Source organism: Cololabis saira, chromosome 13 (assembly GCF_033807715.1).
Source record: "Cololabis saira isolate AMF1-May2022 chromosome 13, fColSai1.1, whole genome shotgun sequence".
NCBI classification, from domain to species: domain Eukaryota; kingdom Metazoa; phylum Chordata; class Actinopteri; order Beloniformes; family Belonidae; genus Cololabis; species Cololabis saira.
The window spans coordinates 32621757-32648373 of NC_084599.1; the positions used below are offsets into that span (position 1 = coordinate 32621757).

Below are 26617 nucleotides of genomic sequence, written 5' to 3' on the forward strand. Positions count from 1 at the left end.
ACCTCTGTTTATCTGTGACAGATATGCCCTGTTACATTCCTGGTCCACACAAGTACTCTTTACTTTTTGAGGTAATGGGTTATCATCAAGGAATTCCTTTACTTGGTCACTGTTTCAGATCCAACACTCCATTACTCTTAAAATTGACACACAGCAACAATATTTAACCTCATCTTTTGTGGATTAAACAGAAAAGAAAACATGACAATGGAATTTAAATGATCTGATGAAGCCAGTGGCAGCGCTGGTGGTGAGGTCCTCTGAGGACCAGGACACTGATGCAACCCCAATCAATGCTTTCAGTCTGGCCGGAACCGCTCCTGCACATCATCAAGCTGCAGGTGATGTGGTGGAAGGAATGCTGCTCTCAAAGGTCGATGTACGGAAAACTGCACAACCTCTGGACAACATTTGCAAGGAACTGCGAGGAGCGTGTATGTCTTGAGATATAAGTTACCCTAATCGAGTGATTCTGCCTTTGATTTTATTTTAATGTCACCAATCTTTTAATGAGGCAAGTTAGTTAAATTATTGTTTCTTGTTTCTGCTGTGGGTACGCAAGATGTCCAGGATGTCCCCGGTCTCCCACTCAGTTACAGGGGGGATACGCTCCAGCATCCCCAAGGCCTTGAAAAAAATGGTTAAATTCTATAAAAAGATGGAAGTATGTTGTATCAAATGTAGAAGTTAGCTCAATTATTAATAGGTTAAAACCCTTCTGTAATACCTACCTCGCTTACTAGCTTCTCAGAGGCTATTATTGGCCAAGTCTTTATTAAATAATGATTAAACAGTTCACACTTGCATGTCATCTTTTTTTTATTTTAGAAACCTCAAACCAGACCAATCTTTTAAATCTTTTTTTTTTCTTTTCATTCCTGCGGACATGGGCGCAAAACATCCAGCGTTTTGTCTCACTGACCTAATCTCATTTGTTAATAAACACCCGTTTCTACATTTCAGTGCTGTAATACGAAAAACTTAGAAAGGTAAGTAATGAGACAAAAAGAAATAAACAACAGGAGCTTGTAGAGACGACGTGGTACAAAAAGAGCATCCGCGAATGCCTGATGTGCAGATAATCTCCAGTTTGTCGTGACCTCGTGTGCAGCATCAGCAAGCAGTGCGGGTGAAGCGGATAACGGAGGAAACTCGCAGCTATAAGTTGAATATCCAGAGTAAAACAGAACTCTGCAGTTTCTACAGTAGCTGGAGAGATCTGGATGAGACCAAACATTCATTTACTTTCTGCAGTGAAATAAAAAGCAATTTACATGCAAGAGGGACTGCTTTGATCTATTTATTTAAATTAGCATTTCCCATGTCACCCCAGCTTTTTCTGACATGAGGTCGTGCAAAGCGCTTCACAGTGTCCTTCTCGTTCTTCCTTTCATACACGCTCGTTCAGTCCTCACATATATGCACTTCATATATTCAGCGGCGCTCCCTCTGTGATCTCCCACCGATGGAGATACTGGGGTCCCTACGGGGGTTCAGTGACGTGGACAAGTACGCTGTGAGTCTTGGGGAGATCAGAAACAGAACCCAACAGCTAAGCCGTTGTTGCCCCAGTGGCATTTCCCAGTTTTATCTCTTAGCTGTGGCCCTTTTATTTTAAATGTTAGGGGTCGTCGTGGTGTCCCAATTCTCTTTAGGACGAAGTGGGAGTCCACTTCCAGGCGAAGAAAGTCATAAATGGGATTATTTTCAGCATTAATAAGGACAATCAAAATTTGAAAACCATTCTTTTATGTTACATTCAGTCTTGTGACAAGATATTTATGAACTTGCTCTTACTTCAAAACAAAAAATAGAGTTTTCTCATCTTAATATTACATCATTACTCCTTATTTTCACTCCAGTCTTACATATTTTTCCATCTCATACCCTTTTGTGTCAGTAGCAGGCTGCAACATACAGCCAGCTCACCAGAAACGGATCCACCAGCATTCCTAAGCAGAAAATAAATGTTCCTTTCCGGTGAATTCGATGTCATGCCATTGATGAACACAAATAAAATGCTACAGTGAAGTTGACTGAATTTACCACATTTAAATTTGGAAGTCGCATTCATTCATCGTGTGACTAGCTCGCTGGGACCTGATGACACTTTAATCACTTTTTGGTTGCAGAATTGGATTCTTTTGAATGTATTATTATTATGATGCAAATGCAGGAATGGAAAGAGTATATCTCTGATTGACATATATCTCTGATTGACTGTGGTTTTTAGTTTGAGTTTGATACTCCAGAAACAGTGTCTGAGAGAAGGATGAAGGACAAAATCAGAGCCATCCTGGAGAAGCCCTCCTGCCTTCTAACAGCCGGCCAACCACCCCACCACTGTAAAACTGAACGCTTTAAAAGCTTTTTTATGCCCTCAACCATGACACTGTAAAACAGTGCTCGTCTGTTTTGAACTAAAAAGAACATCTCAATTATAAGTACGATTCAATCGGAAAATTAACTTCTTCAATCTTATCTGATTGGACCTGTTCACACGGGATGACAGTTAAAGGTAGGGTAGGCAATTCTGTGTGACTTCCAAGCCAGGACATCGATAGATGAGACCCACATCTAGGTAGATGTAGGGTCGGAAAAAGATGCATAAATCATGGGATGATCTCTGTTGTGAATGTTTTGATCAGATCACTAATTCTCCTGTCATATCTGTTCCTGCCACCCTCATCAGCCAGGAAATTATCTCATTTCACTCACCTGTGCTTCCCTGCCCATCTCCACAGCTGCTTTTCTTTGTCATCAGTCCACCTTTATATACCAGTTCCACATAGGGTTGCCACCCGTCCCGTAAAATACGGAATTGTCCTTTATTTGAGAAAAAAATGTTGCGTCCCGTATTGAACTAATACGGGACACGATTTGTACCGTATTTTCATTAACTTTTACACCATATTCTAGTTTAATTATTGAAATAAATTAACCTTTACACCAAATTCTAGTTGAATTATTGAAATAAATTAACTTTTACACCATATTCTAGTTGAATTATTGAAATAAATTAACTTTTACACCATATTCTAGTTGAATTATTGAAATTAGTTAACTTTTACACCATATTCTAGTTGAATTATTGAAATAAATTAACTTTTACACCATATTCTAGTTGAATTATTGAAATAAATTAACTTTTACACCATATTCTAGTTGAATTATTGAAATAAATTAACGTTTACACCATATTCTTCACCTGTAGGCTATATTACATATGGGCTGATATGGACATACGTAGCATAGGAGGCTATTTCAGCTGCTATATGGTTGGCTGTTTGTACAGTCATGCAAGTTCAATGCTATTAAAGCACTTTAAACTTTAAATCAAAGCATTTTGTTTTTTCATATAAAATAAACATTTTTATTCAGTTTAGAAGTTTTGGGGCTTTTTTTTGGCTCCTGCGCTGCTGAAATCAGGGCATCCCTTATTTCTATTTCTGAAAGGTGGCAACCCTAGTTCCACATGTCCTCTGCTAGTGTGTTTGACTAGCTCTCCAGCATTTCCCAGCCTAGATACTGCCTGCCTGATATTGAGCCTGTTTCCCAGTTTTTGGATCTTGCCTGCCCCATTGGTTTTGACGTCTGCCTGTTTTTTGGACCGGATTAAAACCTTCTTGGAGTCTGCTAATCTGCTTGTTGTCTTGCTCTTGGGTTCCCTGCGCTTTCAGCCGTTCCAGCATAGGCTCTCCCGATCCAAGGGGCACCAGCGGTTGCTTATCAGACTGCCTTTGCATGCAGGTGGTTAGCGCTACGGACAATCAGAGCCCAGAATCTGCGGTTCCCGTTGTGATCGGGTTGGCTGAAAACGTCGGGAGATCGCAGATCGTTTCTAAACCTACCCTCACATCACTGGCGCTTGCTGCTCATCTTAAAAAAAAAAAAGTCTTCACACATCCCTGACTCTGTATGAAACACTCGGGGGGTTGCGCGGGGGGGGGGGGCTGCCCCTCAAACCAGAACTCTGGGTTCATGATGAGACGGGTCTTCTCTGAAGGAAGGGGGGAGGGAGAAGCTATCGATCAGTGTTTTATTGATGTTTGTTCGAATATCAACAGACATGATGTCATTCAGGAATCTCTTACCATACCTTTAATAATTCCAGGAACTGATGCACAATCAGTCGTGAATATTTCTGTCTTTAATCCTCTCTAACATTTAATTTTGTAATTTGTTTTGTATATTTACGTCATATGGTTGAGCTTCATGAGTTTATCCAGATATCCAGATGAGAACATTGACACTATTGTATATGGTTTTGGTAACTCGTCCTTTATGACTTTTACTCTAAGAGTGATTATTTTACATTACACCAAGGAATATGATCCAGTTACCATATCGAAATAATAGATTAACACTGGTTTCAGGAAAACAAGATGCTGCGAGATTCACAGTTAAGACAATACTGCGTCGATGCACAAAACAAAATAAGCTGAAAAACCCACAAATTATTCATACATTCAGTGCTGCGATAAAGAAACAACTATGTTGTCTGTAGCAAAAACTGTAATTGTACTGCATGATTTGCATTCAGTTATGAAACCCAACTAAGAAATGGATTTGGCCATTGATTTACCAAAGTATCCGTCATCAGCTGAATATGTTCATATTGTCATGTAAACATGGACAAGAGAAGGTGGAGCACAAATCATAATGGTTGTTTTAAATAATGACTTTTTAAAAATGTCATATTTATGCTTTTGCATCCGTTGCTCATTCTGCTTTTTATTTTTGTGCTGCCTGGAAATCCCTCCAACACTTTCAACACCTCATGTCACCTTTAAGACATGCCAGAGCTTCTAATTTTTAGTTTTATCATGAATTCACAATAGTTAAACCGCCACAGGCTCGACTCCCAACATCATTTAATTTGTTTTCTACTTTTTCCTTTGCTTTTCCATTCTATTTTTGGGTGGGATAATGAACATCTGAGATGAAAACTGTGCTTATTATTTCTGAATATCCTAAATGACCTTAAATATCAATTAAATTGCCTTTTTCTTCTCGTCATTTTATTTTTGTAAGACTTCTCTGTGCTTTTATGTTGATGCTCGTTATACAAACAGTAACATATCTAACCTCCCGCCTTCATGTGAATGGAGAAGGATATGTTAGTAATAAATAAAAGTGCTGATCAGTTTTTTTTTGGGGGGGGGTTAAGGAATTTGAAGCAATACTGCAATGAATTCTCCAACCTTTTGCTTTCTCGCTCTGTGGCCAATATTCAGCTGCTGACAGCTCACACCCACCCAGTGAGTGTTCCAGATTCAGCTCATTTCGCCTCGTGCACAGATGACCCAGTAGGTGAGGCATGGAAGGTATGAATCTTGTTTTAATCTGCTTTCTTTAAATATCTGGCCAGGCAGCCTGCACAAATTTAGTTTAGCCCAGGGTCAGAATATCCATCTTTATATAAGGTTAGCCAAACTGGAGGTAGTCTCTCTGCGAGCTTGATGATCCATGTGTCCTGACACAGTGAAGATATTCAAAACCCGGTCCACGAGCCTTCGTCCATGCCTCGTCCTTTGAATCAGGAAAACCACAACGCCGTATATCCCAACACCGACAACAGCTGCTCCTCCTCCAGCCAGCAGAACCACTCCAGAGATGTACATGTCATTAAGGGCTTGTCCGGGCTTTGGCATGTGGTTAGCCAGCGCCAGGCGGAGCAGAACCCCTCCGCAGATCAACAGTGACAGCCCAGTAATCAAAACCACCAGGAGGTCAGACAAACCACCGCTCTTGAGCATGTCAATCCGCCGTCGGCTTCGCACGCAGTTCATATCCTGCACGGCTGAGCTGAGCAGTTGTTTGAGCAGGACCCCGAGGGCCAGCAGGCACAGGGCCGTACCTGCACCCAGCCGCCATTCGCTGGACACGCTGGTGGTGGTGGAGAGGAGGCCGACGCCACCCAGCCCGCAGCCCAGGATGAGGAGCACGGCCACGCAGTAGCAGAGTACGGACCTCCCGGGATCTCGGAACCACCACAGCTCCACCTGCTCCTCCAGGATGCTGTGCTGGATCTGGGCCGGGTCTGCTGGTCCATTAAGGCCCGGATCAGGGTCTCTGGCTCCATTCAGAGGTGGAAAATTGTCTAACTCTGGCATCCTGTTGCCCCTCCCAGCCTGCTGGATGAAGATGATACTGCCACAGAGAAAACAGAGTCCACTTGGTAACGTCAGGCATCCATTCCCCCCGATGGAGGAACCAACAGATGGGTCCGGAGAATTTGGAGAGATACGTCAATATTCTTTGATGCAAATGTGGCCAGAGTTGGCAGCAAATATCTATAAAGGCTTATCTGAGGCCCATTTTTAGTGGTTTCATTTGTTCTGATGTGTTTAAGAGCTTCCAGGAAGTCAGTTTAGGTCTTCAGCTTTTGTGTGAATGAACTTATTTTTAGCTCAAGCACCGTACAGCTCCTTAAAGCATCAATATTCAAAGCAAAGACTTCAAGCAGGGGCAGAATTTCCAGTTTGGGCTCTCCAGCATGGCAGCAGTCACCTGGAAGATAAGACAGACACACATTCAGCCGTGTAGGTTTATTTTCTCGTGGGTGCCCTCTCTGCCACTGGATCTGAAACAACTGTGTTTAGTGAACTGCAAAGACTGACTGGGACATTTATTCTGTTCCTGCAAGACATCACAGCACAAGAAATCCGGAACAATTCCATTCTTTCCTCCTCCCCAGCCCATCACAGAGACCAGGGATCTCTTAACTTTACACTGAAATGAGCACAGAAAAAAAGGCCACTTTCGTTTCTGAATTAAAATGGAATGGATAAATAAATCTTGAACCCGTCTGATTTAAAGAGTGACCTCGAGCTTTGACTTATGCTAAATCATGGTGTAAACACAAAATAAAAGTAAATTTTGCATGATTCACACATCACAACATCGTTATTATTATTTAAGTCTTTACCAGATGGGATACAGCTTGCTACAAATTAAGTCAGGAAAGTGATTTGTAGCATGAGTCACGTCTGTTTTTCTAACACAAACCAAACAGCTCTTAAAGTGACACAAAGAAGCCTTTGAATTGTGTGGCTCAGATGGTACGCCCCGTAGGAGCAGTAGTTTAGTCGCTTTTACAACACTGTCTGAAATTCATTTGCTTGGTTTCTTGTCTGTTCACTCTGTTTTCTCATCCATCATTAATCCTGTGATTCTCTCAGATGTCCATGACGCAGCTCTGTGAGATAGCTCCATCCCTGATGAACTGTGACCTAAAACCATAAATGGATATGCAGTTGTCACTAGAGATGACTTGGATGGGAGTCCAAAGTGGGTTTTGCCAATAATACAGATAGGAGACCACAGAAGCTAGACAGCATTTCATAAAAATAATCAAATATCCCTTTACATAAAACCGAACCGCATATTAAAAAATGAAAAAACTCAGATGTGGTTTTAAAGCCTTGTTCTAATCCCAAGATTGAGACCCCTAAACCTAACCAAAGGGAACAACAGTTACAGCAGAGTTCTCATGTAAGTGTGGAGGTTGAATCTCTTCTGATGCCCTATTTGCACGGGATTCAAATTATCCGGGGACCGGCGGGAATTTGTAATAACCACGGAGGATGTCTGTCATTTTAATCCTGTCCGAATGTGCAATGTGTGTGATTTGTAAAGTAAAAATTCCACTGCAAATTATCTACCCTATTTCAGCAACCTTACCTGTGACCTGATGAGGTCACAAGATCATTTTAATCCCATCCAAATTCCCATATCAGTAATTCGGTGATGTGCGGGCTGGAATATTTTTTTTCTAACATAGTGTGTTACATTATATTCCAACTTCAGCCCATATTCACCAAATATAGTATAATGATCTGATCTTTTTTGATGATAAACATATCAACGTATCAACATTAAGCTTCACATTATGAAATAAGTGCAGATCAGCAGGAGATCGACAATGAGATGAAGACACGTGTGGCTGTAGTAAAATACTTTTTCATCTTTCATCAAGCTCAAAGCCTCTCTGACAGGACAAACCCTTCAGGGCTTCAACGAAAGCTGGGGTTGCATTTACTGTTACCATGGCAACTTAAACCAATGGACTGATTTGACGATTCTGCCACTTGTCAAAATGTGACGTGTTGCCACTAAAATCTAACTCTTGAGTGTCTGATCAGATGCTTTTAGCTCAATATTCAATGTTAAATAAAAAGTGATTCACGTCTTCAAGTCTTCACTTCTAGGATTTCATTCACAGGGTCGGCTTCAGAGAACCATCAAACAGATTATTTATTTTGGCAGGTTTATTGAAAATAGTGGATGTAGTTGAACTTCAAACCTTAAAAATAATGTTTAAAGCAAAAAAAAGATCATTACCAGAACAGTTACAAAATTTGTTCAGATTGGAGGATGAGGATAACAGACTTAAACTTGATTTCAAACATACTTTTGCAAGGCTAAACATAAAACAAATGTGTATTTCTGTTACAGGTGTAAAAAATATGGCATAGACAAAGCAAGGAACTGAAAAGTTGCACAAGTTTGTGTCAGCTTAAGAAAATGTTTAAAAAGGAAAAGATAAGTGCCTACAAAAAAGAAGAAGGAGAAAGAGGAAAAAATAGATAGAAGAGTATTTTTGTTTGTTTTCTTGTTTATATATGTATAGTTAGGTGTTCAGCAAGTCAATGTAATTGTATTTACAGAGAGGGTCCTTTTGCTCCTTTTCTTCATGGTGATAATGTGTACTTCTTGGAATTTTGTACAACATTGTTAAGAAGATATACCATGAATGGAATAAATGAAATGAAAAAAGGATCAATGTTTGTAAATTAAGGTAAAACATTTTTTTTAATTAGCTGAAAACAGAACAAAATTTTTTGTTGCTGGAAAAAAATACTTTTGTTTAGTCTTGGTTGCATTCCTGTCCGCTCTAAAGATGAAAAAAAAAAAAAAAGATAAAAAGCAAAAGAAACTTTTTGGGCTTTAGAGCTTTTGAAGCTTTGGTAGAAGCTTACATTGAATATTGATAGCGTCGGGTGGTTGGGCCAGCTGTCACTACATTATTGTACATTTATTATTATTAAAAATAGTATTTAGCCGATTGTTTACGCACACTAATGGATCCAGGTGATTTGCCATGGCTGTGGTGGTACCGCGTCGGCCCAGACTGCAACTGCATATTTGGGACACTGAGTTTTAAGTATTTCCACACAGCTGAGTACTTCAGCATGTTGTCTTCCTTTAACAGCCAAAGTGAACGAAGGCATTGCTGCAGATGAAAGCAGCTAGAGATCGATCCTGTCCAAGTGGCAATCCATCCATCCATCCATCCATCCATCCTCCACACCCGCTTTATTAGGGTCATGGGGGTCTGCTGGAGCCTATCCCAGCTCATTACAGGTGCCAATCACATTACATTATTATTTACGCAATTTAACATTGCAACAAGAATGATGACATACTAAAAAGATACAAAGATAAATAGAAATCTTAATGTCAAAATTCCAGCTAACCAATGAACATCCAAATATCCAGTCCAGCCCTGGCATCTTGTATATGGGGGGGAAAAAAAAGCAAAAATAAAATGCCAATGGATGATTTTTTTGACTGTTTCGTGATCTGCTGTAAAATGTCATCTGCTGACACTTAATCCCGTCGGTGCCGACACTTACTCTTCACCTGCTGCTCCCTGGCAAAGCTTCGTCTGACCTTCCTTTATGCTGAACGTGATCTGAGGTTCTGCAGACTGGACAGGTCAGGGAAACGGGTCAGTCTTTACTTTTTAAATCCCAAGTTTGCTTAACTTTGCAGTACATAAAAGATGCAAATCTAGGATGCCCACATGCAGATACCCTCTGAACACTTGAAGACAACTTCTGACCGTGTAAAAGAAACCTTTGCTGACACAGGCAACCTTTTCTCCCTCTCTCATTATCGCTATGGTAATGAGAGCCACCACAGCAGCGGCCTGTTAAAAGAAGCATCAGCTGTTGATACAATAAACAATCCTCATCTAAGTATACATGCACAAAATCCGGCTGCAAATGCACAACTGTCTTTTATCTTTCCGAACAGACACCTACACGCACTCATTCAACAGAATCTCACATCTTTAGTCCAGCTACTCGTCATCTCGTCCTCCTGTGTGGATGGTTCACGCGTCTTGTGTTGTACCACACATCAGGTAGACGCTCATTATATGTGGCAAGCGTTCGATCCCTCCTCCTCTCTTGCTTTGGTCTTTTCCCTACCTCAGCATGTTCAGTCTCTGCTCTTCAGTCTCAAAGTTTGCAAACTCATCACACACCCTGAACACAATCATGTAAACACACACAGCATACATCCTCAAGTTTATAGCAGTCGACAGCTTGTCTTTTAAAACCTGTCAGCTGCTTTATTTCAGCGGGACGTGTCTCTACAACCCAACAGACGCTGAGAGGAGTTACAGCTCGTCCTCGCCGACCACAGGTGCAACAAAACCAGCTCCGGCAAATAATACAATAATCTGAACAAACATAAGATGACTCTGCATTAGGGATGGGCGGTATGGACTAAAAAATGTATCACGATAATTTCTGGCATTTATCCCGATAACGATAAAAATGACGATAAAAAAAAAAACAATTCAACTCCACCTCTGTAACTATAAATCTATCTTGCTCTCAGATCCGCCATGTTTGTTACACAAAAACGTCATCAATGGGAATTTATCCTTTTTTCTTTCTTTCTTTCTTTCTTTCTTTCTTTCTTTCTTTCTTTCTTTCTTTCTTTCTTTCTTTCTTTCTTTCTTTCTTTCTTTCTTTCTTTCTGGCTCATTTCTTTCTTTCTTTCTTTCTTCTTTTTTCCCTTCCTTCGTTCTTTCCTCCTGCTCTCTCCTTCCTTCTTCCCTTCCTCTTTTCTCCCATCCTTCCTCCTTTCCTTGTTTTCTCCCTTCCTTCTCCCCTTTCCTTCCTTCCTTCCTTCTTTCCTTCCTTCCTTCCTCCCTTCCTTCCTTCCTCCCTTCCTTCCTTCCTTCCTTCTTTTTTCCCTTCCTTCTTCCCTTCCTCTTTTGTCCCTTCCTTCCTTCTATCCTTGTTTTCTCCCTTCCTTCCTTCCAAAAATCAGCTTTACACAAAAACATCATCAACGGGAATTTATAATTTTTACCACGAGATGACAAATTCTTATCGTGAGGAATTTTTTTGACGGTTTATTGTGAACGGTAAAATATCACCCATTCCTACTCTGCATTCAGTCTAGAAACTGATCATTTGAACTTTTTTTTTTTTTTTTTTTTTTAACTTTTTGCTTCATCTTGGGAAGAATGAAAATCAAACTTAAGTTAATGCAGGACATGAGTTGTCGTTAATGTGGGCAGGTTGTTGGGCAGCAGCATCCTGACAATATGTGGCGCATACACAAGGTGTGAATGACGACTGAGGTGATTAAAGTAGAAGGGGAGGGTGTTTATTGGCCACAAGCTGCTCTGGAAGCGTTTCATATCCTTTGTCAGATGAACGTTTGAGACAGTGTGTGTGTGTGTGTGTGTGTGTGTGTGTGTGTGTGTGTGTGTGTGTGTGTATGCCTCTACATCTTTACAAGAGTGAACAGTTGTAAATGAGTAATAAAATGTTTTATCGTATGTCTGTAGATTTCTAACAGAAAAAAAGAGCCAAAGGTACATGTAATGCGTGTACTTGTGTGTGCACTTGCGTGTGTGTGTCTGTGTGTGTGTTAGTGAGTCACTAATTAATCCCAGCTGGTCTCAGCTCAGTGTCACTGACAGGTAGCGCCACAGAAATAGCACAGTAATTGAGGCATGTGTGTGTATGTTTTTCAGGCGTCTGAGCGGTCGAAACACCAAAGGTGTTGAGGTGACGACAGCGCTCTTTAAAACTGCACCACAACCTAAAGCTTGAACTTGTTTAAGTTTAGAATTCACCTCCAGAAGCAGGATGATCAAACCAGAGGCAACATCTCACAACAAAGATCAGCTAGAGCCCTTACCGATGCTGCTGTACCCAACGCCTGGTTGTGTTTATCACTCTCTGCTCGGCAGACACGTACGCAGATATGGAGCTGCCGGGCCGTGTCTGCCTGTCTTACCAGTTTTATGACTTCGAAATACTGTTATGTCACCTGTGTCTAATTGGCCTCGTAAATAACTATTGACAAGCAGCGAAGCTTTTTAAATAACCGAAAACTGGAACCAAGGCATAAACAAAACAAATGTATAATTCATTATTTTTCGAGGACCACAGAGTTCTGCTCATATGGAAGTAAACATTGATACGGTCTGACATCGACTACAACCAGGATGTTATTAGAATCACCTCACAGTTAAGTTGAAAATACAATAACTTTACAGAAGTCTGTAGTTTAAAGGGTTTCCTTTGAGGGAAAGAAATGTTTTAGTCTTTTATACCTGTGCAGCGAAGCCTTGACTACATCAGATCCTGCCAGCCAGTGCTCATTTCCTCGGCTCTTCAGAGACACATACAATGGGGACTTTTTTTTCTTAAGACCTGGGTTCAAGTCCAGATTTAGACCATTTTTTTCTTGCTTGCTGCTCAGTGACCTTGAAGAATCAGAACTACTTGGTTAAGGTTGGGCTTGGCCTAAAATGAAGAAATTTAGAAATAGTACTGCGTCATAAATTGTGGCTCCAAATGAACTTCTCTTTAAACCATCAAAGTGACATCTCAGCTCACAAACTTATATAAAACACAGCAGTCTGAGAGAAACTGATTTGCTGTGTATTTTTCATAATCACTTCACTGCAGTGGTGACCAGTGTATACTTAATAGTTTTGTACGAGTCACATCTCAACTCGCCACGCCTCTTCCTTCACAGAGTCGCCACAGCAACGCTTCGTAGCTCGCACACAGATTTAGACAGCTGTTTTTACGCTAGATGCCCTTCCCGACAACACCACAAGCAGCAGGGAGAACAAGCAACCAGACTCCTTCCAATTTTCTTTACGAGTTGTGTAACTAATTGTTGACAGAGTTTCAGTAATAAAAATGATGCCTTTACCATTAACATTAAAGGGGACCTATTATTGCATCTAATACCTATTTTAAACAGCCCTTGAATGTCTTAAAAACAAGCTTTTGATTGTTTTTGCTAAATAAATGAGAAATTCAGCCTATAAACCATGTATTTATCATCCCATTCTCTAACCTCATTATCTATGTGGGATTCTGAGTGGGCGGGGCTATGATAATGAGGCACTGTTCTGATTGGCTGCCTGAATGACGCGATACACCGCTACGAAAAAAATGGCGGAAGCTCCGGCCGGCGGAGTTAGTTGTGGGCGTGGTTTCACACATCAGAGGCCAACCTATGTAAATCGCTCCCGTTGTTACGTAACGACGGGAGCAGAATCTCGTAGAAGGCTCGTAGAAGCCACATGACACTGGATGGCTCATCCGTGCAGGCTGTATAGACACTGCAGAATTTGGTTGCTTTCCTGACATTAAGACAAGCTCAAGGTCAGCCTTCTATCACCTGAAGAACATCCCCAGAATCAAAGGAATCAAAGGACTAACCTTAAAAAACTCATCCATGCATTTATCTTCAGTTGACTTGATTACTGCAACAGCATCTTCACAGGTCTGTCTCAAAAGGTAAATCAGACAGTTACAGATAATCCAGAATGCTGCTGCCTGAGTTGCCACTAGAACTAAGAAAGTCGACCACATCACTCTGGTTCTAAGGTCCTTACACTGGCTCTATGCATCTCAGAAAATAGACTTTAAAACACTGCACTCAACCATCCAGACCCCTCATGTCTTCTGGTTCAGGTCTGCTCTGTGTCCCCAGAATCAGAATCAAACATGGAGAAGCAGCATTCAGCTTTTATGCTCAACAGATCTGGAACAAACTTCCAGATAACTGCAGGAACGCTGAAAACCTCAGTCCCTTTAAATCAACATTAAAAACTCATTGTTTACGGCAGCCTTTGACTGAATTATTTAAACGGTTCTGAATTTAAATTAAAACAATGTTCATTCCAGTACTGCACCGTAACTCCAACTTGAGTCTAACTTGTCCTTATGTCTCTGCACTGTAACCTTTCTCTTTTCATGTTTTTATTACATAAAGCACCTTGAATTTCCTCATTGCTGAAATGTGCGATACAAATTAACTTGCATTTAAAAAGTCCCAGATTATAGTGTCATGACCTAAATTTGGATGATCAGTTTTGTTCTTGGTGTACTGTTGCTTTTTTGCTCAAGTGAATTTCCCTGCTGTGTCATTTGTTGTGTCATTTGTTTTGTCTTTTGTTGATCTGCTCTGTGTTGATTGTCTACACCTGTGTCTTGTCTGTTCGTCTGTGTGGCCATTACAGTCCTGGGTTTTCCTCAGTTCCTTCCCAGTCCTGTTGTCATCTATCCATTGTGCTCCCTGAGTTCCCAGTCTGTTTCCTCGGGCTCTTATGTATTCTTGTCAGTTTTGACTTTTGCAGGAGCTTTTAAGTATCCTGCTTTGGAAGCGCCATTTGTTCTTCAGTTTTTGTTCAAATAATACTTTTCCTGTGACCCTGTCTCCTGCCTTTGTGTCCTCCACTCCTGAATCCTGACATATCGATCGTGACCAAGGAGGATGATGTTCCTGCTGTTGGAAGCTACATTTACAGACAGACAGATGCCCTCTCAAATAAATGTGATGATCACCAGTTTTTTTTTCCTGCCACATCACCACAGATGTGCTTCTGACACTGACACTCACTTTCATACAGATACAGTAAAAAAAAAAAAAAAAAAAAGTTTGGTTTCAAACCTTAATCCATGCTCAGAACCAGTGTCACCTCTAGACACAACCATTCTCATAAAAACAACTTGAACTACGAGGAACTGTTCTTATACTCTTAATAATTCAAAGTTACCTGAACTGCACAGGTTGTAATTACCTGCGCTGTCACAAGCACACAGAAGGCTCTGAATTTCAAAGAAAAGGGAGGCTTTCATGAATTGCTGGGGTCATGGGATGGGACACATGATTATTTCAATATCAACAGATGCTTTAGAAGTGAAGTGTCTGAAATAAAGGTCCTTTGTGCAGCTTTCCTCTGCAGTCTGAAACTTTTAACTTTTTTCCTTATCCGTTTCCAGTAAGCAGGGCACCACTGTACTCTATGATGCTCAATAAAGGCCATTGTGTTTTAATACAGCCATTGACAAAGTGAACCCTTTATGCTAAAGGAGTTGCAAGGTGACATCAACTGGCACTCTTAAAGTGTAGAAAAATAAATTTCGAATGACTGTGAATCTTTATATCTTGGCTTTGAATATTTCTCTTCCACTACATTTGCCAAATGTGTAACTTTCTATCTTCGGACGTACTCATTTATCTGACTTTCTAAACAAACAAATGGGCAAACAGCATTATTGATAATCCACTCGATCCTTTCACCTGGGCCGATAATCCCTGTTTCTGCTGTGGCCTATGGATTTAGCAGTTACTTACTCATGAAAAACTGATGAGCACATTAACATATTTGGCAGAAGCGACAGAATGCTGTCATGAACAAGTGATCATTAAGACAATTTACAATGTCTGAGGATAACATTCTGAATGGCTGTCTTTAAACTGGCAGGAATGACAAGTGTGCTGCAGACACTCGGCACGGCAGTAAACTGAAACAACTGAAGATGGACTCGAACAGACCAAACATTCTTTGTTAGGCTAATGCACCAAGAATGATGATGAAAAATCTGAAAGACACTGTAATTGTAAACCTTGGACTTGCTTTCTCTCTCTCTCTTATGCCAATTCTGTCTGCTCTAAGCTTTCAGCCTGCAAGGTCACCAGAGGAGCTGTGCTTCAGGGTAAAATATTGTAATACTGCTCTACAATTACCTGGGAAGCTTTGGGATGCCGGTATTCCCCCCTCTGTTGCGTTGGCCAACTGAATTCATTTCACCGGCTATTAGTGCCTCATTTTATTGCTGGTTGACTGGCATTATATGTTAATGTCAGCGCTCATCCGCAGTGAAGGTTGGAAACAGCAACAAAGTCTGAGGAAAAAAGGAGTCCAAATCCTTCTTATTGTAAAGATGTTTAGTCTAGTCAGGAAACTGCAAATGCTTGAACGCAAATGTGTTCCTTGAGCTGTCAGGAAAAGTGTAAAGCAGCTTATTACGCACACTCAGAGGGCAGCATCACAGGTATTTCCTTTTTGCTGTTGTGTCATTTTTTTTAATTTTTTTGCCAGTTTTTTGTCAACTCGTTTAGATCTCAGATCCTGAAGAGAAACGGAGTCCCGGGGTCGGAGCAAAACCTTTGTGCTGTCTGGAAAACTTCACCGAAAGAACAGGCTTTTCCTCGGGATGTGTGGTTTCCCGCTTCTTCCAAAAAGTCTTCTCGTTGGTGAATACTTTGTTCAGATTGTGTCTTGAGAAAATCCTAGAGTTGGATATCTCATGTCAAGGGGAAAACATGAGGGCCTCCTGCTCTCGCTGATGAATTTCCTGCTGTGTTCGTTTTTATCAGAGAGCCTTGGGTCAGGCTGAAGGGGAGTTCATGGGAGTTAAAACGATGTGTGGCTTTGGTGACAAAGCAATGCTCTCCTTCTCCCTTCCTGTCTCCCTTCACACTTGCAGCACTCACCCCCTCCTTCCCTCGTCAGGCGGAGATTCTCTTGGCGTCCCCGTGGGTGAAGAGAGGGGTCAGGGTTGGCTCCATCTGTCTATGTGATGGGCACTGGTGCCAAGCGCCACGGGGGCTGGAGGGAGAGGAAAGCAGGCTCGTGTGGAGTGGGAGGGTAACGGATGTTTCTGAGCTGTCAGCGGGCCTCCAAATGGGGCTGAAGCTAAAGCTGAAGTTGGGACGGGGGAATGGACTGATCAAGAGGGATAGGAATACGGGGCTTAGAGGAGAAGGGGCTGAGCATGAAGGGAAATGCTCGACACATTTGGATGCTGAATAGGTCTTTATGCAGACAATCTGGATCTTTCTTTCTTCTTCAGTCACAATGGACAGCCGAGGCACTCGGGGAGCCTCACTCTGTCCGGAAACAGTGCAGAGACAATAGCAGAGTCAGTGTCCCTGTCCTCACTCTGTCAGCAAGCACAATGGAGAAACCTAAGACAGAAAAAAACAACTTTTTTTTTTTATCATCTGCAAATTTGCACTCTAAGCATCTTACTTTGGCAAGAAAGAGAATATGAACCCCTTTTGGAATACACTGTTTTACAACATTGATGTCCTGTAAAAACTGATATGGTTCTCATCCATGTCACAATAATAAACAAACACAATGTATTTAAGTTGATAACGCACAACTATAAATGTCACATCTCTCTTATATTAGGTTGATAAGTTGATATCATGTTGAACATCCTTCAGTAGCAATGACGTACTCGATATCCTGGAAGAATTTCTGAGCATCCCTCTCTCTCCAAGTGCTTCACTTCAGACACGTTTGTAGGATGCCTGGTGGGAACCGCTCTTGATTTCATTCCACAGCGCTTCGTCAAAAGGTGGTTTTTCTTTTTTCTTTTCTTTTTTTTAGGGGGGGGGGGGGGTAAGTCAATGTGTTAGGCAAACTCCAGGTAACCAAGCCCCAATTATAATGTTCTCTCTGGGTAAAACATGTTGCAGCGCATTCTTCCCAAACAATTCAATGTCCGGTTGAATAATCCAAAATAACTTTTCTTCCCAGTGCCACCGAAGATTACCAAGGTATTCCATCTTGCCCAATGACTTAAGTATGGTCGACCAATGAACTGAGGTGTTTGCCCACTCCAAAAGGTGCCTTCATGCATTCAGCTGTTACTCCTGTGTTCTTCTGGGCCTTCTGCTATCAGGCACCATTTCTATGGAACCAACTTCCAGTTTGGGTTAAGGAGGCTGACATCACCTCTACCTTTAAATCCAAACTTAAAACATTTCTGTTTAGTGAAGTTTATAGTTAATGTGAACTTTAGTGTGTTGGGGCCAGTAGTCATAGCTGCAGCTGCAGGTCCAGACTAGAGCAGCTCGTCTTAAACGTAGCCTTGTCATAGATATGCTGCTATACGCTGCAGGGGGACTCCAACATGATCCACTGAGCGGTGCCATCACCCCTCCTCCTCTTTCCTTTCTCAGTTATTAATTAGAAGTATCTCATGGCCATCATTGTTCTCCATTGTTCCTTTAGTTTGTTGTGCTGGTCTGCCCCCCCTCCCCTCCTTCTCTCTTCTCTACATGTTTGCAGGCCAGAGCTTCAGGAGCTGCATTGCTGCCCTGCAGTCCCACCCTCTGATCATCCCACTGCTCGCTTCCACCTGTCTGTATAGATGTCTGTTGAATACCTACTGAGATCCTGACCTGCACCAACCCCCCCCCCCCACCGACCACCTCAGTGTCTGCTGTCTACATCTCTTTATATAGTCATCCCTGTAGTGCACCAGTTAGCCATTGTGTCTGTATCTCTCCTCTCTCGTCTTCATTCTCTCTGTCTGATCTCCCTTTTCCTGCTCTGTCAAGCTGGCCTTCTGCAGGAGGGTCCCTCCCTGATGAGCCAGGTCCCGCTCAAGGTTTTTTCCCCACTAGGGGAGTTTTTACCTGCCATTGTTTATGTAATAATTGCTTGTGGGTCATGTTCTGGGTCTCTGGAAAGCACATAGAGGCCACTTGTATTGTAATAGATGTTATATAAGTAAAATTGGACTGAATCTTCCTCATTGAGGATTCTCCATCGTGTCTTTGGAGTTACTAGTGTTTGGCTGGCTGCGTTCCCTTTAAGAAGAGCCAAACAGCCCCCATTTAAAAACAATGTAGATACCTTAACACTTAGTCTATCTCTCTCCAGGCTCACACGCAGATCAACTACTCCTGATGGCATGTCTTTAGCTAGCTCCTTTTTGCAGGCGTGGTTCCCATCCCCATGATGATTCCAATGTGTCGTCTAAGTAGCTCAGAACCACACCTCCAAGCTCATTTCATTAGTGTGAAGTACTGCCCCTAATTAGTCTCTGGCTTCCCTAAGTTCACTTACACATTATTATGTGTTCATGTTTTCATCTTAAAGGTATTGTGACATGAAAAACACATTTTTCTTGATTTTTTGTGTTTTGTTGGGTGTCTTGACATCAATTACACCCAAAAAACAACGAACTTTTAACATTCAGTGTATTGTGTGCTTTCTGGGATTTTCCGCATAACTGTGCAAAAACGGCGCACCTGGTTTGGTGGCGGGCCGTGACGTCAGGGCCCGCTAAATCACCGCCCCCTCCACCCAGCTCCCTGCCTCCTCTCCTCTCCAGCGCACCATAAAGGCTGATTTATGGTTCCGCGTTACACCGACGCAGACCCTACGGCGTAGGGTTACGCGGCGACGCGCTACGTACGCTGAACCCTACGGCGTAGGCTCTGCGTCGATTTAACGCGGAACCATAAATCAGGCTTAACACAGAGCTGTTTACAGCCTCTTCTGTTCTAATCACCGGAGGAAAACTGCTAAGAAGACCCGCGGCCACTGACTGGACTTAAGATAAGGAGACACTGCTGCTTGCATGCCTTTATTTTTATGATTGTTTGCTGTGGACTGTCTGCTTCGCCCTGCTCCTTTTCCGTGCATGCTTCGCCTGTCGCTCCCGGCTTTAACTCTCCGACGCCGCTGTGAGCTGCGGTCCCGGTCCTCTGGTCCCGGTTGGACTTCATCCTCGGGCTGTAGTCGCCCTGTCTGGGCTGTGTGTCGGTGTTTGTGGTTTGGTGTGCGCGCGTGTGTGTGAAGACGGCAGAAGTGTGTAGCGGTTGGTTGGAGGAGGTTTGGAGGAGGAGCGGCGCAATGATTGACAGGAAAGGGGAAAAAGGACCCGTTTTTCACGGCGCAAAAAAACACTGTAATAAAAAGCCAGGAATGGAGTACTGGAGTGAAGTTTTTCTTGTTACACTCTTTTAGACACATTTGAGGGATGTTGGCCAAGACTTTTAATAGTGTTAAAAGCATGTTAAAAATTATGTCACAATACCTTTAAGAACCTTGTGTTTTTCCATTATAGTAAATGTGATAAAGATCACATTTTATGGCAAATTGATAAGGAAAATCAGTTAAGTCCAAAGGGTTCACATTAGGGCTGGGCGATATGGCCTTTTATTAATATCTCGATATTTTTAGGCCATGTCACGATACACGATATATATCTCGATATTTTGCCTTAGCCTTGAATTAACACTTTGATGCCTACAATCACACCAGTATGATAATTCTATATGTCTACATTAAAACATTCTTGTTCATACTGCATTAATATATGCTAATTTTAAACTTTCATGCAAAAAGGGGGAATAAGTCAAATTTACCAAAACTGTATTTATTAAACAGTTACTAAGCAGTGAATGGCACAAACATAAAGTGTCATTTCAAAACAGAAAGTGCACGTTGCATCTCTCTGACTCCCCGTCTGAAGAACATCTGCTAAGAACATGTTCTGGTCCCGGTTTTACCAGGTTTTACCAGGATGAGCTGCTCTGTGCAGGAGGGGCCTTTAGAGCACCTTTATATTCAGACTAATTGTAGGTGTAGGGACTGCAATGTTTCATCCTCTCCTCCTTTACTTTGCATCACTTTCACTTACTTTTAGAAATATGACGTCATATAGTCTTGTTTGACTTTGTTTTGATGATAGTGATTGATTTCATGTGGCCACATTTAAGCAACACTAGGTGACGTTTCTCAGCTCTGGAAGAAAAAAAACCTGAATTATGGTTCCGCATTAAATCGACGCAGAACCTACGCCGTAGGGTCGGCGTAGAGTACACTGCGACGCGCAACTACGCCCATAGGCTCTGCGTTGGTGTAAAGCGGAACCATAAATCAGCCTAAAGGCTCGGCTGCGCGTGTCGCGCTGAGCGGCTCCTCGGCTCTCCGGAGCCGTGCGAGGAGAAAACATCCCCTCCCGTCTTTACTAAACCGGGTCCGTCGCGCGTAACAACCGCGCGGATGAGCTCACGGCGCAAACAGAGTTTAGGAAAGTTAAAGTTAAGTTAAAGCGGGGTGGAAGTGAGCGGCGGTCCCGGACAGCAGCGCCGACACCAGCTGCTGGTTGGGGGCCAATGATAATGCACACACGACAGCACGTGACTGACGTATCTAACAGGGTGCGCTTGTTTTATGTCTCAGAGAAGGAGAGACGAGACGAGAGAGTGAGAAAAGTCTGTAATTTAATGCCCGCGGCTAAAAGCAAAATGCGTGAAAATTTATACTCGAATATGCACGATTTGTACATCGCACAGATTAGAAGCCGAGATACATCGGCTATCCTCGATATATCGCCCAGCCCTAGTTCACATACATTTTTCTCCTCACTGTACCTATTTCTTCCTTCCTGATGATTTTCTCCAACATCTGTTTGCATCACTTCATTTAAACTCCAGAAATCCTTGAGAGATTAGTAACCCTAACAAGCAGAACGGAAGTGAGTCCCTTGCACATTATGAAAGGAGGGAATGGACAGATGTGTCTCTCACCTGGGTTAACTGCGGTGTTAACTCCCCATGGGCATTTTTCTTTAAACAACTATTGGCTGTAATTCTGTGATCTTCTGTTCGAGCATTCAGGCATTCATTTAGATGACTTTTTACAGATATGGTGTTCTATTGAATCCCTGCGCAAACACATCAGCCCCAGCTGCATGTCTGGACTCAGTAAGTGATGATAATAGGGAACATTACATCTTATCAATGTTAGTATTTTAGCAGCCTGTTGTTGCATTTAACAGCCTCACAGAGCTGCTGGTGTGGCTGTAGACTCTTAGGGTCTTAAGGGTCGTTAAAATAATTGGAGACTTTAAACAAATTCTTCCCATTTCACTTCAGGCTCCGGGCTGATTAAAGTCCTCCCTTTTCCGAGTAGACTAATTTCTCATCTAATGGTGCAAAATCACCCCATCCGACCTGACCAGCCGAGACCTTTCCTCTTGTCGCCTTTTCCCACACGCAATATGGGTCTGATCTCCATGTGTTTTCCCATCTCAACCGGTTATCTCCCCAATTTTACACACCTTTGTGCTTCCTTGCTCATTTGCCTCTCTGTCTCACCACCAGTGCTTCTTTTTGTGTCTACTCCTTATCTGTCCTCTCTCCTGTCTGTTGGCGTTTTCGGTGTTGCTGTGCATGTGCTAGGTGAGATTACTCATCTTGGCCACACATTCTCCTCTGGATCCAAGTAAGAGGCAGCATGACTCAAATGCCCTTGTGCCATAATGTATGCAAGCACATATGCACACCTGTTTTCCTGCCGCGGTGTCAACATTAAGATGCCATCAATTCATCTGCCTCAGTAACCCCAGCACATGCAAGTGCTAGAATGAAGGCTGAGAGAGTCAAAACCAACTCTTCAAAAGAGCAGACATTTTTTATCTCCCGTGGTGTATTTTTATTTATTTTTTTGTCATCTTAAATAGATTTTCAACTTTCCAGTGGTGGCTCATACTGCTGTTGCCAAAAATGTAGCCAAGAGCAGTTTAGCTCATCAAAAACAAGCTGTGGGTCCCGCAAAGCCTTCTGTGTACAACGGGAGACAAATTAAGCTTTTAAATGCTGGGCAAAACACAGAAATATTTTAATATTCCTGCATCTGTCAAATTGTTTGTGTATGCTGGTCCCCTTCTGCCTCACAGCAGAAAAAGAGACTATTGTTTCTTTTTTTTCTCTTATATTGTTGTTCTCATCCTCCTGATGATTTTGAAGTGCTGCTCAGCTAATTGTAGTTTGATATCAGTGGTGTTGTAATGAAGATTGTAATGGATGAGTCGGCACCTCAGTTCCTGGCTGTTTGTCTTAAATGTTTTCTACAGGAACTGAATTCTCTAGCAGCACCTGATGCTAGCCTAAAAAAACCCACTTATAATCAACTCTGTTGACATTCATTTTGCCAATATAGATTTTATGGAGATACAACTGACTCTTTTTAACTGGAAATGTACCAAACGAAGTTGAGAAGAAAACAATCAGTGAGTGTCGGAGCTTTCCACCGTTTTACACGCAATTTCCTAACCACTTTGAATGTACCAATCTGGGTACTTGCAGTGACTACAGAATTGTCGTTGTGAATGCACTTATATGCACAAAATTAGTGTAAATGCACAAGTATGCATCCTGCACCTGCATTGCGTCTTGTTAGTTCAGCCAGGTGAAGAGTAATCCGAGATGGCTTGCATTTCAATTTGAGCTTCGACTCAATGCGCCGTAATTTACCTTTCTTGCTAATAGAATTAGCCAGCTACCTTGCAACTGCTAACGTGTCGGTCCCATTTCATAGTAATTCAAAAGTACGTGAAAACAGTCAGTCAGTGAAACACCTGATCGGCTGAAGCTGTTGTGTGGACTAACAGAGGAACCGTAGCATTGGCCATGTTATGTTTTCTGAGCTGAGCTTTTGGAATGCTTTGAACCTATTCAACCTGGGACGTGACGGTATCTTCCCTTGGTTTTTGGAACGTGGCATGTACCTGACGAAACAGGATGGGATGTGAATGGATAACTTATTTCCTTTCTTGTCGAGTGTTAGATGAAAAGATGAACTCTCATTTTTATATACTAAACATGAATGTTTAGAAGAGTCTGGCGTTAATATTAGCAAATTGAGACAAAATGAAAAACATTTTTAATAAAAATTTGGCAATTAAATTTATCCTAAACGACCACTGAATTTAACTGATTTACGCTCCTGAATAAGTGACACACCCAGGGACAGAGGCAGAAACTGTCAATCCAGCTGCTACTGACAACAAACCACTTGTTTGTTTGTGTCCACATACTGTAATAATAAAATAAAAAGGTCTCAGGGCAAAATCTAAGATTCTGAAGTCCCATTTACCCTGACTTGGCGTGTGTCGTCCATCTCACAAACACACACACAGATACACACCTATACACAGACCTCATAACTCCCACCACAGATTCAATTACTGACTCGCTTTGTTTTTCTTCTCTTCTTTCATCCTGGCCGCTGTTATCTTCAGGCTCTTTTTTTAATGAGGTCTATCACATGTTCTCTTCAGCCTGACTTGTTTTTAAGTGTTAAACCTCTTCTTAACAGATCCTGGAAGTGTCTTTGGCATAGCCAGAGTGACAGCATGTAACCTACTTCGAACGCCACGATTCGATAACATTATGGCAGATGCATGTGAGAATCGTATTGGGTCATTCCTGCACTGCGCATTGATCGGTTGCAATAGAGATATTGATTACAGTTTCAGCAGCACTTCCTATATGTGTGTTTTATGGATCTTGCACGATGCAGCACAGCTGATCTGACAGCAGCCCTGTGAAGTGATGATCTGCTCTTCAGCTCAGTGTTTTAGTATGTGTTTGGTAACTGCAGGCGTTCCCTGCCTGTGCAAAGGTTACGGTGTGATATCGTGTCAACATGTTTTACTTCCTTGTTTTTTAAATGGAAGAAAAACTGACTTTTTTACTAATAGATTCCAGCCCACATAAATCTTCCATGCTGCTACTGTTAAGAGAGTAACAAATATCTTTAATTTGCTTAGACAGTCACTTTCTATTTGAAATCACAAGGCAACTTATCATGAATACCATATGAATACAATGTTAACCATCAAATTAAACAGATAATTCACGAGGGGGGACTCTGTTTAAAGGTTCTACAGGGTTACTGAATATTAGATTACTATTGTTTTATGCTAAATTCAGTTTTCCATCACAGGTGTGATCACGCAGCATTTGTGGCTGAATAAATTGTGGCTTTAGTGTATGAAAGTCATTTAGTTGAGGCTTTCATGGGTGTCAAATAAAAGAGCAGTTGCTTCTTATTTCAGCACTTTCGCGAACGGGGAGTAGGAAAGTTTATCATACACATAAAGATCAGAACAGCAATAAAAGCATGCTGGAGTTAAAGAAAAACACACAATCATATGAAGTTCATAAACTCTATAGGTCGTCATTAACAGATACATGAATTCTACTATCTTGGTTTTTATTCTGTTCGATTATAAATTGTTTTAAAATGAAGTTTAGAATTATTTAATTAAAAAGAAGAGTCTTTTCACGTGTCTTTAAAACCTCCAAGTTGCAATAAAGCAGCTCTCTTCTCTGTGGATGCTGGTTTACTGGAGGAGTCTTACCTGCGCGCTCAGCCATCCGCCTGCGTGTGTTGTATTCCGCTCCGCGCCGCTCCGCCTCATCCTCGTGTCCAGCTTGTGATGGTGGAAACAAAGTGTCCCCGTCGGTCCCTGCCTGTGCCCGTCGGAGCAGAGCTCCCCCCGCCTCCGGGCTGTCAGGTCCGAGCATCGGTGCACATCCCCAGCCTCTTCTTCCTCCGCAGCTCCGCGGGATCTCTCCGGCGCGCGGACTTCCCCGGTTTAATGCAGGTGTGGCCGCGCGGCCGCGCGGAGCGGCGCTGGGAGGAGCTGGAGACACAGCTGTGGCCAATCAGCCAATCAGCTGGGAGGAGCTGAGACACAGCTGCGGCCAATCAGCCAATCAGCTGCAGCTCCGCACTCCGCTTTGTGGGGAGCCACGGCGGGACGCGCACTGCAAGGTTAAATAAAAAATAAAAAATAAAATAATCACAAAATAAAATAATCACAGGGGTTGACATTTCAACAAAAGTGTTTTAGCAAGATTGTAACTTAGACTGATTTTCTTTTGATAGTACCTTTATAGATGTTATATAATTTTTTATTTCGTTTTTATAACATAGCCTACTATGGAGGGTTTGCCTTTTTTTCCATTTATTTTTATGTATATAGTTTGTCCAAGTGGTGTTGCCGTATTTTGCTTTCCAAGATGGCCGACGATGTTGGACGCGACTGCGCATGTGTGACTCAAATCGGGTAGGGACTCAAATCAGGTAGCGACAGGCTTCAATAATTAAGGCCAAGTTTATAGCTACGGAGCCCCTCTGGTGACATTTGAAAAAAATTAAATAATGCGCGGCCACGCATTAATAACTCATGGCCACGAGATAATCAATGCGTGGCCACGAGATAATTAATGCGTGGCCACGAGTTATTAATGCGTGGCCACGAGTTATTAATGCGTGGCCACGCATTTTTTTTTTTTTTTTAAATGTCACATGTTATTACTACACTCGCCATGACAATACTCTTGCTCTTTAATATAAATAGACTATAATTACCGTTATTAATGATGAATAACCATCCCACCAAGGAAGTTGCATCCACGAAGTCCAGACAGAAGGTTATAATGCCATCCACGAGTAAAATAATGCGTGGGCACGAGATACATAATGCGTGGTCACAAATGGATTATCTCGTGGCCACGAGTTATTAATGCGTGGCCACGAGTTATTAATGCGTGGCCATGAGTTATTAATGCGTGGCCATGAGTTATTAATGCATGGCCACGCATTATTTTATTTTTTTCAAATGTCACCAGAGGGGTATTTACAAAAACGGATATTTTCCCGCTCTACGTTTTGAAAAACACATTATAACTTACACGAACCCGGATAAATACGCTGTTAAGGGGCTATGAGCAGCCAAACCTACAGGGGGCAGTGTAACGAGAAGCATAAACGTTGCGTCCGAAATGCCATAGTAAACAGTATAAGAATACTTAAGTTCGGCACACTTTTGAGTAAATATCAGTAGTATGCATTAATTCGGACGTACTATTCAGAGCGGACACGTCACTTCCTGCCGTTGGGAGGAAGTGACGTGTCACGGCAGCAGTAGCAGCACACCGCTCT

At 42.1% G+C, this 26617-nt stretch overlaps 1 protein-coding gene across 2 annotated transcripts; it reads right to left on the reverse strand.

The window, feature by feature from the left end:
- Window positions 1–3972: 3972 nt before the first annotated feature.
- Window positions 3973–25251, reverse strand: LOC133458607 (transmembrane protein 125). Of its 2 annotated transcripts, XM_061738679.1 has the most exons (3): window positions 25029–25251; window positions 15814–17037; window positions 3973–6513 (listed from the first exon to the last, which is right to left on the reverse strand). In XM_061738679.1, the coding sequence occupies exon 3, from the start codon at window positions 6114–6116 to the stop codon at window positions 5418–5420; it is 699 nt and encodes a 232-aa protein (XP_061594663.1). In that variant the 5' UTR covers window positions 6117–6513; window positions 15814–17037; window positions 25029–25251; the 3' UTR covers window positions 3973–5417. The 2 variants fall into 2 exon arrangements, with proteins under 2 accessions (XP_061594663.1, XP_061594664.1); XM_061738680.1 differs by lacking the exon at window positions 15814–17037.
- Between the last annotated feature and the right edge of the window lie 1366 nt (window positions 25252–26617).

Coding starts and splice junctions, on each gene's coding strand:
- LOC133458607 (XM_061738680.1), bottom strand. CDS start 6,116: ATGCCAGAGTTAGACAATTTTCCACCTCTGAATGGAGCCAGAGACCCT.